This window comes from Mirounga leonina, unplaced genomic scaffold (genome assembly GCF_011800145.1).
Source record: "Mirounga leonina isolate KUSES-001 unplaced genomic scaffold, KU_Mleo_1.0 Mir_151, whole genome shotgun sequence".
Lineage (NCBI taxonomy): Eukaryota > Metazoa > Chordata > Mammalia > Carnivora > Phocidae > Mirounga > Mirounga leonina.
In genome coordinates this window covers 44,678,319-44,691,701 of record NW_023270377.1, presented here as the reverse complement: position 1 = coordinate 44,691,701, position 13,383 = coordinate 44,678,319, and the positions used below count along the sequence as shown (strand labels likewise).

General features: G+C 31.3%; 1 protein-coding gene across 10 annotated transcripts in view; it reads left to right on the top strand.

Moving 5' to 3' along the window:
• Positions 1 to 11,125, top strand: part of GULP1 (GULP PTB domain containing engulfment adaptor 1) — a 250,258-nt gene extending 239,133 nt beyond the window's left edge. For 7 of the 10 annotated variants that reach the window (XM_035007560.1, XM_035007558.1, XM_035007559.1 and 4 more), the window contains one exon: positions 3,434 to 5,372. In XM_035007560.1, the coding sequence (XP_034863451.1) occupies positions 3,434 to 3,636 (203 nt within the window). In that variant the 3' untranslated portion in view covers positions 3,637 to 5,372. The other 3 variants (XM_035007561.1, XM_035007566.1, XM_035007562.1) reach the window with 2 other exon arrangements.
• Positions 11,126 to 13,383: the final 2,258 nt, after the last annotated feature.

Genomic DNA, 13,383 nt, shown 5'->3' with positions numbered 1-13,383 from the left:
ATTACATATCTTAAGTTCACTAAAAGTGTTAATTACCAACGAATTATGTCTACTTGTGCCGAATTAGCTAATCATATTTAACTTTATAATTCAGAGTATACTACTAAAGACATCACTATTGCATTTGAAACTATTTTATGAAAAATGATATTTTTGGTATAGGGTTATTTATATCAATACAAAGCATTTAATTATATTTTATTGTACTTGGGGTTATACTTTTAATGTTTTAATGGTTAAAAACAACTTGGTGGTAATTATTTTAATATATTTGACATGTTTAGTAGAGCTCAGTGTAAATTTTTTGTTACCATAGAGTATAGGAATATTCTTAAAGAAATACATAAATATATGAATTCCATGATTCATTTATTTATTAATCCTATATAAGTGTTCTCTCTTGATATCTAAAATACTATACATGCATCGCTTTTCTGATTTACCTTCTATACATTTGGAAGGAACATAAGAGTCTCTTACTGATGAATTGGAAAGCATCCAACAGATGCTCATTTTCAATGTCGTGATTGTATTTTAATCTGTGCCCTGTCACAGAAACTTAAAGAGTAGTTCCCAATGGCCATGCTCAGTCATTATGTCCAAAGGAAACTGAAGAAAAGAGAGTTTTACATACTGTGCTTTATTGCATCCTCTCTGGTTCACATTAAGACATTTTCAATATAACTCTTAAGTTTTAGCTTGGGCTTAAAGTATGTCAGGGCCTTTAATTTATTTGTTTCCCCCTATGGAACTTATCAAAATATATTGCACATGTTAGATATTCAATAAATTTTAGAGAATTAATTTGTAAATGCAAAGTAATAACATTAGAAACTTTAAAAATCATTTTACAAAAATATATCAGTACTTTTACATAAATTGAAATATATATTTAAATTCCTCTGAATATATTTTGTACCAATGCAAAATATTTTTTCAGGAAATAATCTATAATATATATGCCACAGTGTGTTTTTAGCAAATGTTGCCAATATCCTGATACATAATGGGGCTTTTTTTTTTTGTCTATGAGTATCCCACATCTCTTCCTTTACTGTTTTTTAATTCCTTGGACTTAACCACTGGTTTACTCATTCATTTATTTAGTCCAATGGGCATTTGTATAGCATATATGCTAGACTTGGGTTACAAGCTGGAATTTGAAATATAAATTAGCTATATATCTACAAAAGAGGATTTTAATCAAAGTCAAAATAGAAATTGAGAAGAGTGAATAGATTTGAAAATATTTAGAAAGAATAATCTATCAGGATGGTAATTGAGAGTTCATAATCAATTATGACTCAGGATTTTAGACTGAATGTTGTTAACAGGGAAAACTAGAGGTAGAAAAGGTGAAAATGCATTCCATTTTAGACATTGATAAATTTGATACGCTTTTAGAAAATCTAGGCAAAGGTGCTCAGATAGTTTTAAGGAATTTTTTAATGAGAAACTGAAGTTAACACCTTGCTACATTTTTTAATATCTAATGATCCTGAGTGCCAAAGTTTAGTAAATACAATGAAAGATAGATGATGATGATAGATAGATAGATAGATAGATAGATGATAGATAGATAGATAGATAGATAGATAGATAGATAGAATTCTACATACCCCATACCATGTCTATCTATCTTTATAGCAAATGCTATTGGAAAAATGGTACAGACAGACTTACTTGATACAGAATTGCCACAAATCTTTTTAATTTGTAAAAAACCACAGTATCTGTGAAGCACTGTAAAGCAAAGCACAATAAAATGAGATAAGCCTGTAATAAAAATCTCTATTCCTCTTGATCAGCTCTTCTTCCTTTTCATTAATTTGTTTCTTTTTTTTTTTTAAGATTTTATTTATTTATTTGACAGAAAGAGAGAGAGCGAGAGCAGGAACACAAGCAGGGGGAGTGGGAGAGGGAGAAGCAGGCTTCCCGCGGAGCAGGGAGCCCAGTGTGGGTCTCGATCCCAGGACCCTGGGATCATGACCTGAGCCAAAAGCAAACGCTTAATGACTGAGCCACCCAGGCGCCCTCATTAATTCATTTCTTTTCACAAACATCTATCATGTGTAAAGCATTGTTGGACAGGCTTGTGGTGTGGTGGTAACCAGGGCACTCCTCCAAAGGAAAGTTCCTTTGTTCTCCAAGTTCTGATTTATTGCCTAAGCTACATCAGACTGAGGAAAATAACAACAGTAATAATAACACCCATACCCAAAAATAATACCTATATATATTATATCATATATATAATATTCATATATAAGGTGACAATAAATTCCCATTTGTTTAGGACAGTTCTGGTTTATACCTTTTGTCCTGCTGTAACTGTTGGTAGCATTCCTTTTACTCTTAAAAGTGTCTTTATTTGGATGATAAAGTATATATATGTCCCTCTTATAAGTTATACAATACTTATCAGCACCAGGAACTTATAAAAATTTTTTACTTATTTAATACGTGAATTTGAAAAAAAACAGTTATAACTGGAAAAGCAAGAGTCTTTCATAATGAGGGTCACCGATTAATTTACATGATATGGTAGAACTCAAGGAACATAAATATTACTTCTTATATAGCATGGAATTTTGAGGATATAGTTTTTCTTAATATATTATAAATTCCCATGCACCTATATAATTTTAAAAAATTGTGTGCATTAAGGCTGCATTGGAATTGATTCAGAAGAAAGAAATTTCATAATTTTTCAATTTTTAAATAATAGGCCATAGTTTTACCAATTTTAACTTTGATCCTTTTTAGTGGTTAAAAAAGTATGTACTTTAGAATATATGTTACAGAGACCTTTTTGATATTCCATTATTGCTATTTTTAAAAAGAAATTTGTTTCTGGGATAGGAGACATTTTTAAAGAACCTGTCCCATTGTGTTTATTTAGGAAGGTGATATAATTTCATAGTACATGAGACAATATGCCTTAAATTTTCTCTAAATAAATGTGAGATTAAGGTATAATGAGCTATGAGTAAAACTATTTACCAATCTACCTCAGTCCCTCATATTGCTTCATGATCTGTTGTGTTACAAAGGCATCAGTAAAGGGAATAGAGAAGTCTCAATAAGTAATACATTCATTGTGGTAAATTTAAACTGCTTCAGTAAAAATGCAGGTATTGTAATACGGTAATTTCAAATATTTGGTGGATTTGATATTGAGGAGTCTTAATTAAAGACACAGAAATCTCTCTGGATAATAATTCCTTGAAACCAGACAGTTTTTAATATTGTCATAAAATGGGTCTTTGCTTCTTTGTTGGTCTAAGCTCAGGAAAGCCCAGCATAAAGTGTGCGTGGATAGGAGCTCATTTGGCCATATGAGTAGTTCTTTATATAATCTTGCCTTGGAAACCTAACTCACCCCAACTCACTTCTTGTCATTTCATTTACTAAATTATTTTCCTCCTTTTAGAACGGGACCTGTTTGGAGCAGAACCTTTTGACCCATTTAACTGTGGAGCAGGGGATTTTCCTCCAGATATTCAATCAAAATTAGATGAAATGCAGGTGACTATTTTAACAGATTGGCCTATAAATGGTTTATTTCTTTTTAATATGGGACACAAAAAATGGACACAAAGAAATTTGGACACACCAAAACTACCCTTTCCTTGAATTATTATCACTATAAAAACCTACTTGAAACAATTGCTTTAAAATATTCATATACATTTAGTCCTAAAAATACTTCTACATGTGCTAAGGATGGGTCTTATTTTGTTTTGTTTTGTTTTTAGTAGTGTGATTTACCACGGCAATAAGTTGGTTCTTTTTTTATACAAAATTACACGGATTTTAATGGTTCATTACTTTGAAATCCAAAAATTACAAGGTAATTTCACTAGGTTTACAAGATTTCATCTCAGTTTTACCAGTTATGAAGTTCAAATTGTGAATGGGTAGATGAAGGAACATCTTTGTGAGAGGAAAATCAGTCTCTTTTAAGAGAGGCATGGTAGCTGTGGTTCCTAACTTCTGGACTCTTTTTGGAAAAGCAGGCACCCAGTGACACCTTCTTTAGTAATGTAGTCCAGGTGGGTTTTCACTTCTCTCTCCCTCTTTTATTTTTCAATTCTCAATTGTACTGGAAGTTTGGAGATACTGGTTTCTTTTTACAGTGGGCCGTGATTAATAAATGGTCTTAAAAGCACCAGAAAAAAAAAATCTTCTCTTTATATTTGCCCTTTACATTTTGGTGAAGTTAATATATCTTATTTTTTATCTAAAAGACTATTTATATGGTAGAATATAGGCAAAGACCAATTATAGGAAGCTGATTGAGAAGAGGCAACGAAGAGAAGGAGTCATTCCCGTTTATTAGGCGATTCGTTCTCTGTGCTTCATTTCCTGGACAAAACAATTAATAGTGGATTCTGATCTTCTAATACTGGTGAAACACCCCTTCCTAGAAAGATAATATAAATATCCTTCCACTCGTTTTGGACTACAGCTGTGAAGCAGTTGTCTTCTTTTCTAGGTATTCTGTGAATTTCCTTATTGTTCTAGATATAATAATGCCTGCATCTTAACAGTTGGATTATTTGACATACGCCTTGAGATTTTCAAAGAATATGTTCAAACAGCATTTCTCAAGCTGGGTGATTGATAATTTTCTTTTACATGAAAAAATTATTTTAAATCCTTTATATTGACTTAAATTGTAACACTTCTTAAATATTTACCAAAAAAGTTATAAATAACTTAGCCTTACAGCTCCTGTACAACTATTAATTCAAAAATTATAAATTAAATGAAAGCAAAATTACAATACCTAATAAAATTCAAATTAAGAACTTCAACACGATGGGTGATGTTATTTGGCCGAAACCAAAACCACCGATGTCAAACTTCTATTGATTTCAGCATGTATCCTGTTTGGTGGTACAATTTCTCTACCTCTTTTCTATATTTCAAATACTATGAAATACTTTCACTCAAACAGTGCATGATTACTTAGCAAGAATATCTATTTCATATGAAATCAATCCCTTCCTTTTTTATTAGTTTTACCAATTAGGTTTGTGCTCCTTAGGATTAATGCTTTTATAAGAACAAACACAAACATGGGCACTGATGTGGTGGTGTTTGTTCTCAAGCATTATGCAAATCACAAAGAGTACTTTTCTATTAAATTTTTTTTTAATTTTCACAAGACTGAAAAAATTTCTATAGATTTTTAAAAATAAACCTACATTTGCAGATTTTTGTAGGAACTAACTTTGAGAGACACTGTATTGGAATGATTTAGTGATGTGTTAAATAATGTTAAGCTGTGGTATTTTTGCTTCTGTTTTTGTTTTTGCCATTTCTAATATTTTCTTAATGTCTTTTTTATTCTTTTCTGCTTTCATGGTGGGTAGCGCCAGAGATGGTTGGTATATTATTTTCATAATGATTTTAAATAACTTACAACTTCTTAAAGCTAAAACCTTAATATTTGCATGCTCTACTTAATAAATATTCAAGCAGCAGTTTCATATGGATGTTTCTGATTGTTGTGTTTAAAGAGGTTTTATAACCCGTATTTTAAAGTTATTTTTTTCAATGGTGTATTCTCTATTGCATTATCCACCTCATTGCTTGTCTGATTTTTTTTGTTTTGTTTTGTTTTGTTTTTTTAGTTCAAGATTTACTTGCAAGATCACTTTAACTAAAGTAAAATAATATTTTCTTCATCTAAAGCCTGTGACAACTTTTGTTATTAATCTTGTTAGTCTAATTAAGCTAATGCACACTTTTGGCTACTATTTTTATCTTTGTATATAATGTAAAAACAGTACAGTACAGTGGGTTGTATAAATAACATTGAGTTAATACGCCTAGTGAGATATTTGGGTTTTCTCTTTCACTTACAGAGGAAATCACAAAAGTATCTTGTGCGCCTCAGAATTTAAGCAGAAATGTGAAGTCGCATTGTACTATAAATTGTTAGAAAATTAAATATTTATTTGAACTCAATAATGTGGTTATTTAATTTGACATAATTTGAACTTCCTGGGACTTGTCACTGACAGGCAAATCAGTAAAAGAGTATCGACAGCCTAGAAGTGTACCTTCTAAGTTATAATAATTTAATACCTTTAAAAAGGAGCTTGGCAAGAAAGATGGAAGAATTTTGCATGCAGGGGTGTTAAGTCAGCTGGTTCAATAATTTGGTAGAAGATCAATGCACAGCTGTAACTACAATAAATATCCAAGTAAATTTCAGAAAGATTAGTCAGTTTAAAAAAATGTTTGAAAATACAATTGAATATTTATCAGACTTTTGAATTGGAAAGAAATTTTTATAAGGAAAAGAAAATATGTAGTTTTATAGTTTCTATAGTTTTTTGTAATTTTTCTTTTCTCTTTAAAAAATATATAAATATATCACATATACATAATTAAGTAGACCAATAATTAGATAACTTAACAATCAGATAAATAAAAACCTAGCAGTTCACAAAAGACCATGGTTTTTATGCATGTAGCAATCTAACCAAAGAATATCTACAAATTAAATAAAGAATTAGAAATGCTGTTTTAATCAAGCAAATCAAACATTTTATTTCTTTGCTAATAATCAGTACAAGTGAAAGTATGATGAGACAAGCCCTCTAACTCATTGCTGGGCCAAGGTGAGTTCATAGCATCCCTTCGGAGAGTAATTTGTTAGTAAACCTTATATTTTTATTTGAAATCAGAAACTTTAATGCGATCTGTTCTGAGAAAAAAAATGACTAAAAATGTGCAAAATTTCTGTGGGCAAAAACTTCTAGTTAACTTTTTTCATAATTATAAAATACTGGAAACAGTTAAATCACATTAAAAATAATAGATTGGTGGTTGCCAGAAGGAAGAGAAGTGAAGAGATGGGATTAAGAGGTACAAACTTCCAGTTATAAAGTAAATAAGTCACAGGGATGAAAAGTATAGGGAATATAGTCAATAATATTATAATGACTTTTTATGGTGACAGATGGTAACTACATGTATTGTGGGGACATTTCATAATGTATATAAATATTGAATCACTATGTTATATACCCGAAACTAACATAATAATTTTGAATCAACTATACTTGAACTTTTAAAAAAATTAATAGAATATTATATAATCATTAAATTAGTTTTATGGGGACCCAATAGGGAATGTTTGTTCCACTAAGTTTTAAAAAGAATATAGAAAATTTTATATATGAAATACATAAGTTACGTATGCTATATGGTTTTTATGTTATTATTAAAATTGTTTTAAAAAATCTAGAGATAGAAAAAAAGGAGACTCAAAGGACATACCTCAGTGTGTGAACAATTCTTGCAGAAGACTGGCTTTTCCTTGACATAATTCTCTCCCTATTTCAAAATAAGAAAATGCATTGGGGCAACATATTTCATACGAAAAGCTTATTATTAGTAATATGTTAATAATAAAGTTATCATTTGCATGATACTAGCTTATGATCACTTCCACCACTATATAAGTTAAATAAAGCCTGATTTTCATCCCGAGTTTTAAAATTCAAGAGGATATGGAAACCTGAGAAAGATTCACTGATCATTAAATCATGATTTACTAAATGAGACCTAGGAGGAAAGGTCAGAAACTGTGTGAGAAATTTTTTATTAGGAGTAAAGAAAACCAAGGAGAGAGAGAATATTATGTGTCTGTTAATAGGGATGATTAAAGTAATTGAAGGAGACTCCAAAGGGATCCTTATAAAATCACTATGGAGATATTCTTGTAAATGATATACATTTTTTTTTATTGTTGAAATAGTGACCGATCCCTATTTTACTATGATTGCTATTCTGCCATTCAAGCACAAACACATTGATAAATAGTATTTTCAGGGTAGTTGAAATGATAGTGGTTTCATTTCAGAATGAACTGAGTAAAATTTTAAAATACTGTATAGTATCAAACCTTTCCCAGTTATTATTATATACTATCTATCTATCATCTATCATCTGTCATCTATCTTTCTATCTGTCTACTATCTATCTATCTATCTATCTATCTATCTATCTATCTATCTATCTGTCTGTCTATCTATCTATCTATCTGATGTGCCAGAAGATGATATAGTACACAGATCCTCACATATCCAAATAAAATATTTATATGAAACAGTTCATTTACACTCTCTTTAGCTTTAAGTATTGATTTCTCTAAGTATCTGGCAACTGTTTAAAATAATATGCATAGATATGACAAAGTATTTCTTCTTGTGATAAAACAGGCTTTAAAAAAATAATGGTAAGTACTCTGGCTTTTACTCAACTGACTATAATTTGGATTCTAAGTGCTGAGAAGAAGTTTTGGAAAATCTTTGCAGCGGCGGCATTGCCCCGTGGTCTCTCTGCTGTAGATACAGTGAAGAGCACTCTGAATGTTGAGAGCAAATGAGGTGGCTTGCAGTTTCATGATTTTCTCCCTCTCTGTGATCATGTTTACACTGGATCTGTAATAAGGACATTTAGATACCTGTTGTAAACAAAAGTAATTTGGGGGAAGGCAAAGAAATACACAGTTGGCTAACACACCAGTAGATTCAGTTTAATGAAATAAAATGCAAAGGAGAACAGAGGACAAAAGCCTTCTCACTGAGAGACATTTTATTTTCTGCAGGAATAGGCTGTTTACATTTCACTCACCAATAATATGTCACATAGTCACCCTTTACTACACCTTACCTCCTTCAACAAAATTTCAGTTCTGTCAGTAAGAGAGAAAGGTAAAGTATATATATATAGGAACTGCCACAGTGCTTCTAGGAGGAAACCTAAAATGTGGCCCCCAGGTCCTCTGATTAATGTGAGTCCATGCTCTTGATCTCTTCGTGGCACGCCAGTGTGCATAGATTATGGGCAAGAGTGGGGAGGGAGGAGGTGGTAAATCTGGAGATAGCCCATTACCTTATGCAAAAAAGAAGAGAGCTCGGAGCGGAGGACAAACTTTTTTGCCACTAACTTTTAGCTCAAAATCTTAGGGCACTTGTGATGAGCACTGGGTGTTGTAAGTCAGTGATGAATCACTAAATCCTCCATGTGAAACAAATACTACACTGTACGTTAACTCGCTGGAATTAAACAAAAACTTGGAAGAAAAAATCTTAGGAGGAAGAGATTGCGTACTTGCTCTCAATAAATCAAAGGCAACTTAACTTCCAGAAACATCTAAACCCTGCTAGGAGGAGTGGGACTCAAAGCAAAGCTTACAGCTACAAGCAATAGCAGGACTAGAGGAAGCCTTCTCCGTGACAAAGTGGTCTGCAGTTCTGTGTTCCACGTAGGATATGGCATTGCGCTTACTCTTAAGTATTCTACCCAGGCCCTGGACAGGGGTGAAAACTATCAGGCTATCTCGAACTTTTCATCAAATTTGAGGTCTAGCTATCTTACTCACATTTAAATGAATATTGATCCTGAAAGCCAACAGAGGAGACGTAAGCTACAGTAGAATGGCAGAATAGACTTTACTGAAAAAGAAACATTTAAGTCTTAAAGCAACTTAATTCCATGTATTTCTGTCTTCTTTTGTCTTTCGTGCGTGCTAACGTCACATATATTTACAACATTTCAACTGCTAATCAGTGTAAACAATTACCTGAGATACACACCGATACAAAAATTTGACAAACCAGCATTTGCCATATTGTTCCTTAGCTGATCAAAGCATGAAGATCTCAACTTCCGTTCAGTCATTTTATCTCATGATTGTCATCGTTATTGTCATTATTATTAGTGCCATGAGCATTTCTTATTTTAATGATTTTACTCTGTTTTCCAGGAGGGGTTCAAAATGGGACTAACTCTTGAAGGCACAGTGTTTTGTCTCGACCCATTAGACAGCAGGTGCTGATGTCAAGAACAAAAGATCCAGATTTGTGTTAAATTTGTTGTATATGCATATTCATCATTCCTTATTACTTTATGACAGGTAGTATATGTGTGCCAATATATTTTTGAAGATCTTAATTTTTTGCAAATTATTTTAGTAAAGTGTCCTTCGCTATTGATCTATAATGTTTATTTTAAAAACAACTCACTGTATAGTAAATCATACTTTTATGTTCCTTTCTGTTTCTCTTGTAGATGACTTTATAATCAAAAAACAAATTATCCAAATATCTGTCTTGTGTCTGAGTTCTGAATAATTAGCATCTTGAAATTTGTGCTCATTTTCCAGGCTGCTAGTTTATTACTGATTCCCGAAAGCCATACCTTGATGATACCTTTCAAAGTCTTGAGGAGATATACCAATGCCAAACTAAATATGTTCTGTATTCAAACCAATAAGCATGTTAGCATCCATTAGACAGATGTTATTTTATGTGTTAAATGTTGTTCATATCATTGGCACAATGTAGACTTTGACTATAATGCCACGTCATTTTTAGCAGGTAAAATAGCAAAAATATAATTTCCAATAATAATTAAACCAAATAATTAGAGTATTTATTAGTAAAAGCAAAGTAATAATGTTAGCTATTATTATCATTTATACTCTAAATCTTTTATTTATTTCATAAATAAGGATAATGGAAAAAAAACAAAAATCTGCTCATTCAAAAACACTTAAAATTTAATTTCTAATGAGATAAGTTATAGTGCTAAACATCTAAACATCATCTGATCTAATATTTTCTAAAAAAAAAAATTGGAATATATGCTGTCTATAGTTGCAATATCTATTACACACATTTACTTTACCAAATATATTTTTTCTCATTGAATGATATTATTCTCATATTTTCTCCTTTGGTAAATATTTTCTCACCAAATTTTATTTTGTGATGCCCCCTTAGTTTTGATACTTTAAAATCTGTAACAGTTATCCTTTATGAATCATCAGTATTGTTTAGCAATTTTAATTTGTATTTGTTTTTGTTGAAGTCAGAATCTCATTCTTTACAAAAATTAAGTGGCTTCTCAGTTTGGGCTAACATGAACTATAAAATTTTCTTGTACTTAATTCATAATGTGCTATGAACTCCGACCTTTAAAAATGTTTATTTTTCTACCTTTGCCCATATGTAACAGACTTTAATTTGTACTCAGTGCAAGAGAATTTATGGTTAAAATTTATAATTTGGTTCATTGCATCATAAGAAAAATAGATTAAATTAATGAAAATGTGAGTTTAGATTAGGGTTAGATCTCAAAATAGATTTTTCTTTTTCTCATGGGAATTTTTGTCAAGTTCTAAAGGTACATATTCACTGGGAAAAGAAATCAAATATGCTTATGCAATATTATCTTTGTATGTATCTTCATAATGTTCTATGGTATATATAAGCCTTCTTAGGTGTTTTCTGTTATCTGCTAAGTTGTACGTTAATTAGAGGTTAGTATGTTTCATAAAGAAGAATCTTTATAATTTTGTTTGTCATATAGTATTTTGGAATTTGTATAATGAGGATGTTTAGAAGCCATATGAATGGCTTTTTTTTAACAGATAGAATTTGTATTTTTATTGTACTTTAAAAGCTTTATGTAATAGGTATATATTTAGTGGCCATTTATTACCAATGGTAACACAGTAGAGTACTAAGATGGTATTTGCACACTTAAGATATGTTACTTTACCAATTTTTAATGGTAATCAGTTCTGCTACTGGCATGACTAAATAGTACATAATTGGTCCTTAATTATGAACATTTATTTCACCAGTGCATTTTTATGAAGATCCAGTTGAAAATGGTATTTCTATGTAAACTCAGTGATATGTTTGATTTTGCTGAGAATAAATGATTTTAAATAAATAATTGTATATTTACTCATTAAATAATCTCTGGTTAAGTTAGAAACATTCTGAAGCTAATTACATGACAAGGTTTCCAGGTCAAAGAATGAGGCCTAAGAGTGGAAGGAAGGAAGGAAGGAAGGAAGGAAAAAAGGAAGAAAGGAAGGAAAGAAAGAAAGGAGGGAGGAAAGGAGAGAGGAGGGGAGGAAGGGAGGGGAAAAGAATTAATGAGCTTTACCTTTAACTTCATTTCTTATAGCCCACACACATTTTAGCTTTATAAGCAAATATCATTCAGTTGTGAAAACAGTGGACTCGATCCTGCTGGTGAGAGAGGTCATAATTTTGTTCCTTTCAAGAAGCGCCTGTTGCAATAACTGTATTATATAAATAACTCTTTTCAAAATTGAGAGGCTTTTTAGCGTAGTAATAATATAAAGGATTTCTTGGTAGATAGTCTTTAAAAGGTAGACTTGATAGTAAGATTTGAGTTGTGGCTTATTGGAATATCATAACATTTTGAACCTTTTGAAAACAAAATATTAAGTATTTTAAAGATTCACAGGACTCACATGTACGTTCTTTGCACACCAGTGAACAATTCATCAACCCATTCAATAAAGCTCATTTATTACTCACTTTACGTGATAACGTATAGTAGTATGTGGTTAAGAGAACATCTAGTAAGTTTGCTTACTTAACATTGTTAAATTGAAGATGACCAGTTTCCTGCCTTCGGTTAGTTTATTGTCATAAAGGAAAAGTAAGGCAATATATGAATTAATAGGTGAAAACCAGTATGTTCTAAAGTACCGTGTGAACCAAAAACTTCCCAGAAGACGTTTATATTTAACTATGTTTAAATGTGGGCACCCAGCACTGGCTAGTGTCTAGTGTTAGATATCCACTGTGAGACTATCAAGACAGTCCAAAGGCAATAATTTTCTCTTCTTATTTCTTTCATTTGGGATTTGGATTTTTTTTTCAAAAAATTTTGGTTACATTATGGGAATTTATTTTTCAGATAGAATTTCTGATAGATTTTACATTGTTGCATTTCTGAAATTTTTTTTTACTTTTTGATATTACTTAACATAACCATGAAAAAAACTAGCTGCTAATATTTTTCTGTTCCAGTGTTTCCATATATAGTTCCAAATTCAATATTTATTCATGATTTTGGATTTCAACCTCTGTTAAATTAGTTGGAGAATCTTGGACTCAATTTTGACTAATAAATCTCAGACTCCACCTAAACTACACCCTTTTTAGGTGGCTAGCCCACTGCTGAGATGGGCGTGGCTAGAACTGCCCTCAGATCCCCCTATCTCATGCAGGAAGGGCCTAACTTGTGTCCTCTTCTTCCTAGATAAGCTCAGATAAATTTCTCAAGAACTTCCTCCTTCAATGTCCATCTCATAAATGGGACAAAACCTTAATTCTTATATACTTGCTCCATGTCTTGATCTTACGTTGTTAAGGACCAAATGTAACTCACTTCTAGAAATTCCTCATATAAAACTTTATTTTCTCTGGATTCATCCAAAATGGATTTCCTTACTCTAATAAGGAGACCACCTAAAATAATTTATGGGCTTCTATGTCCTTGCTTTCAAGTAAATTTTTTATGAAA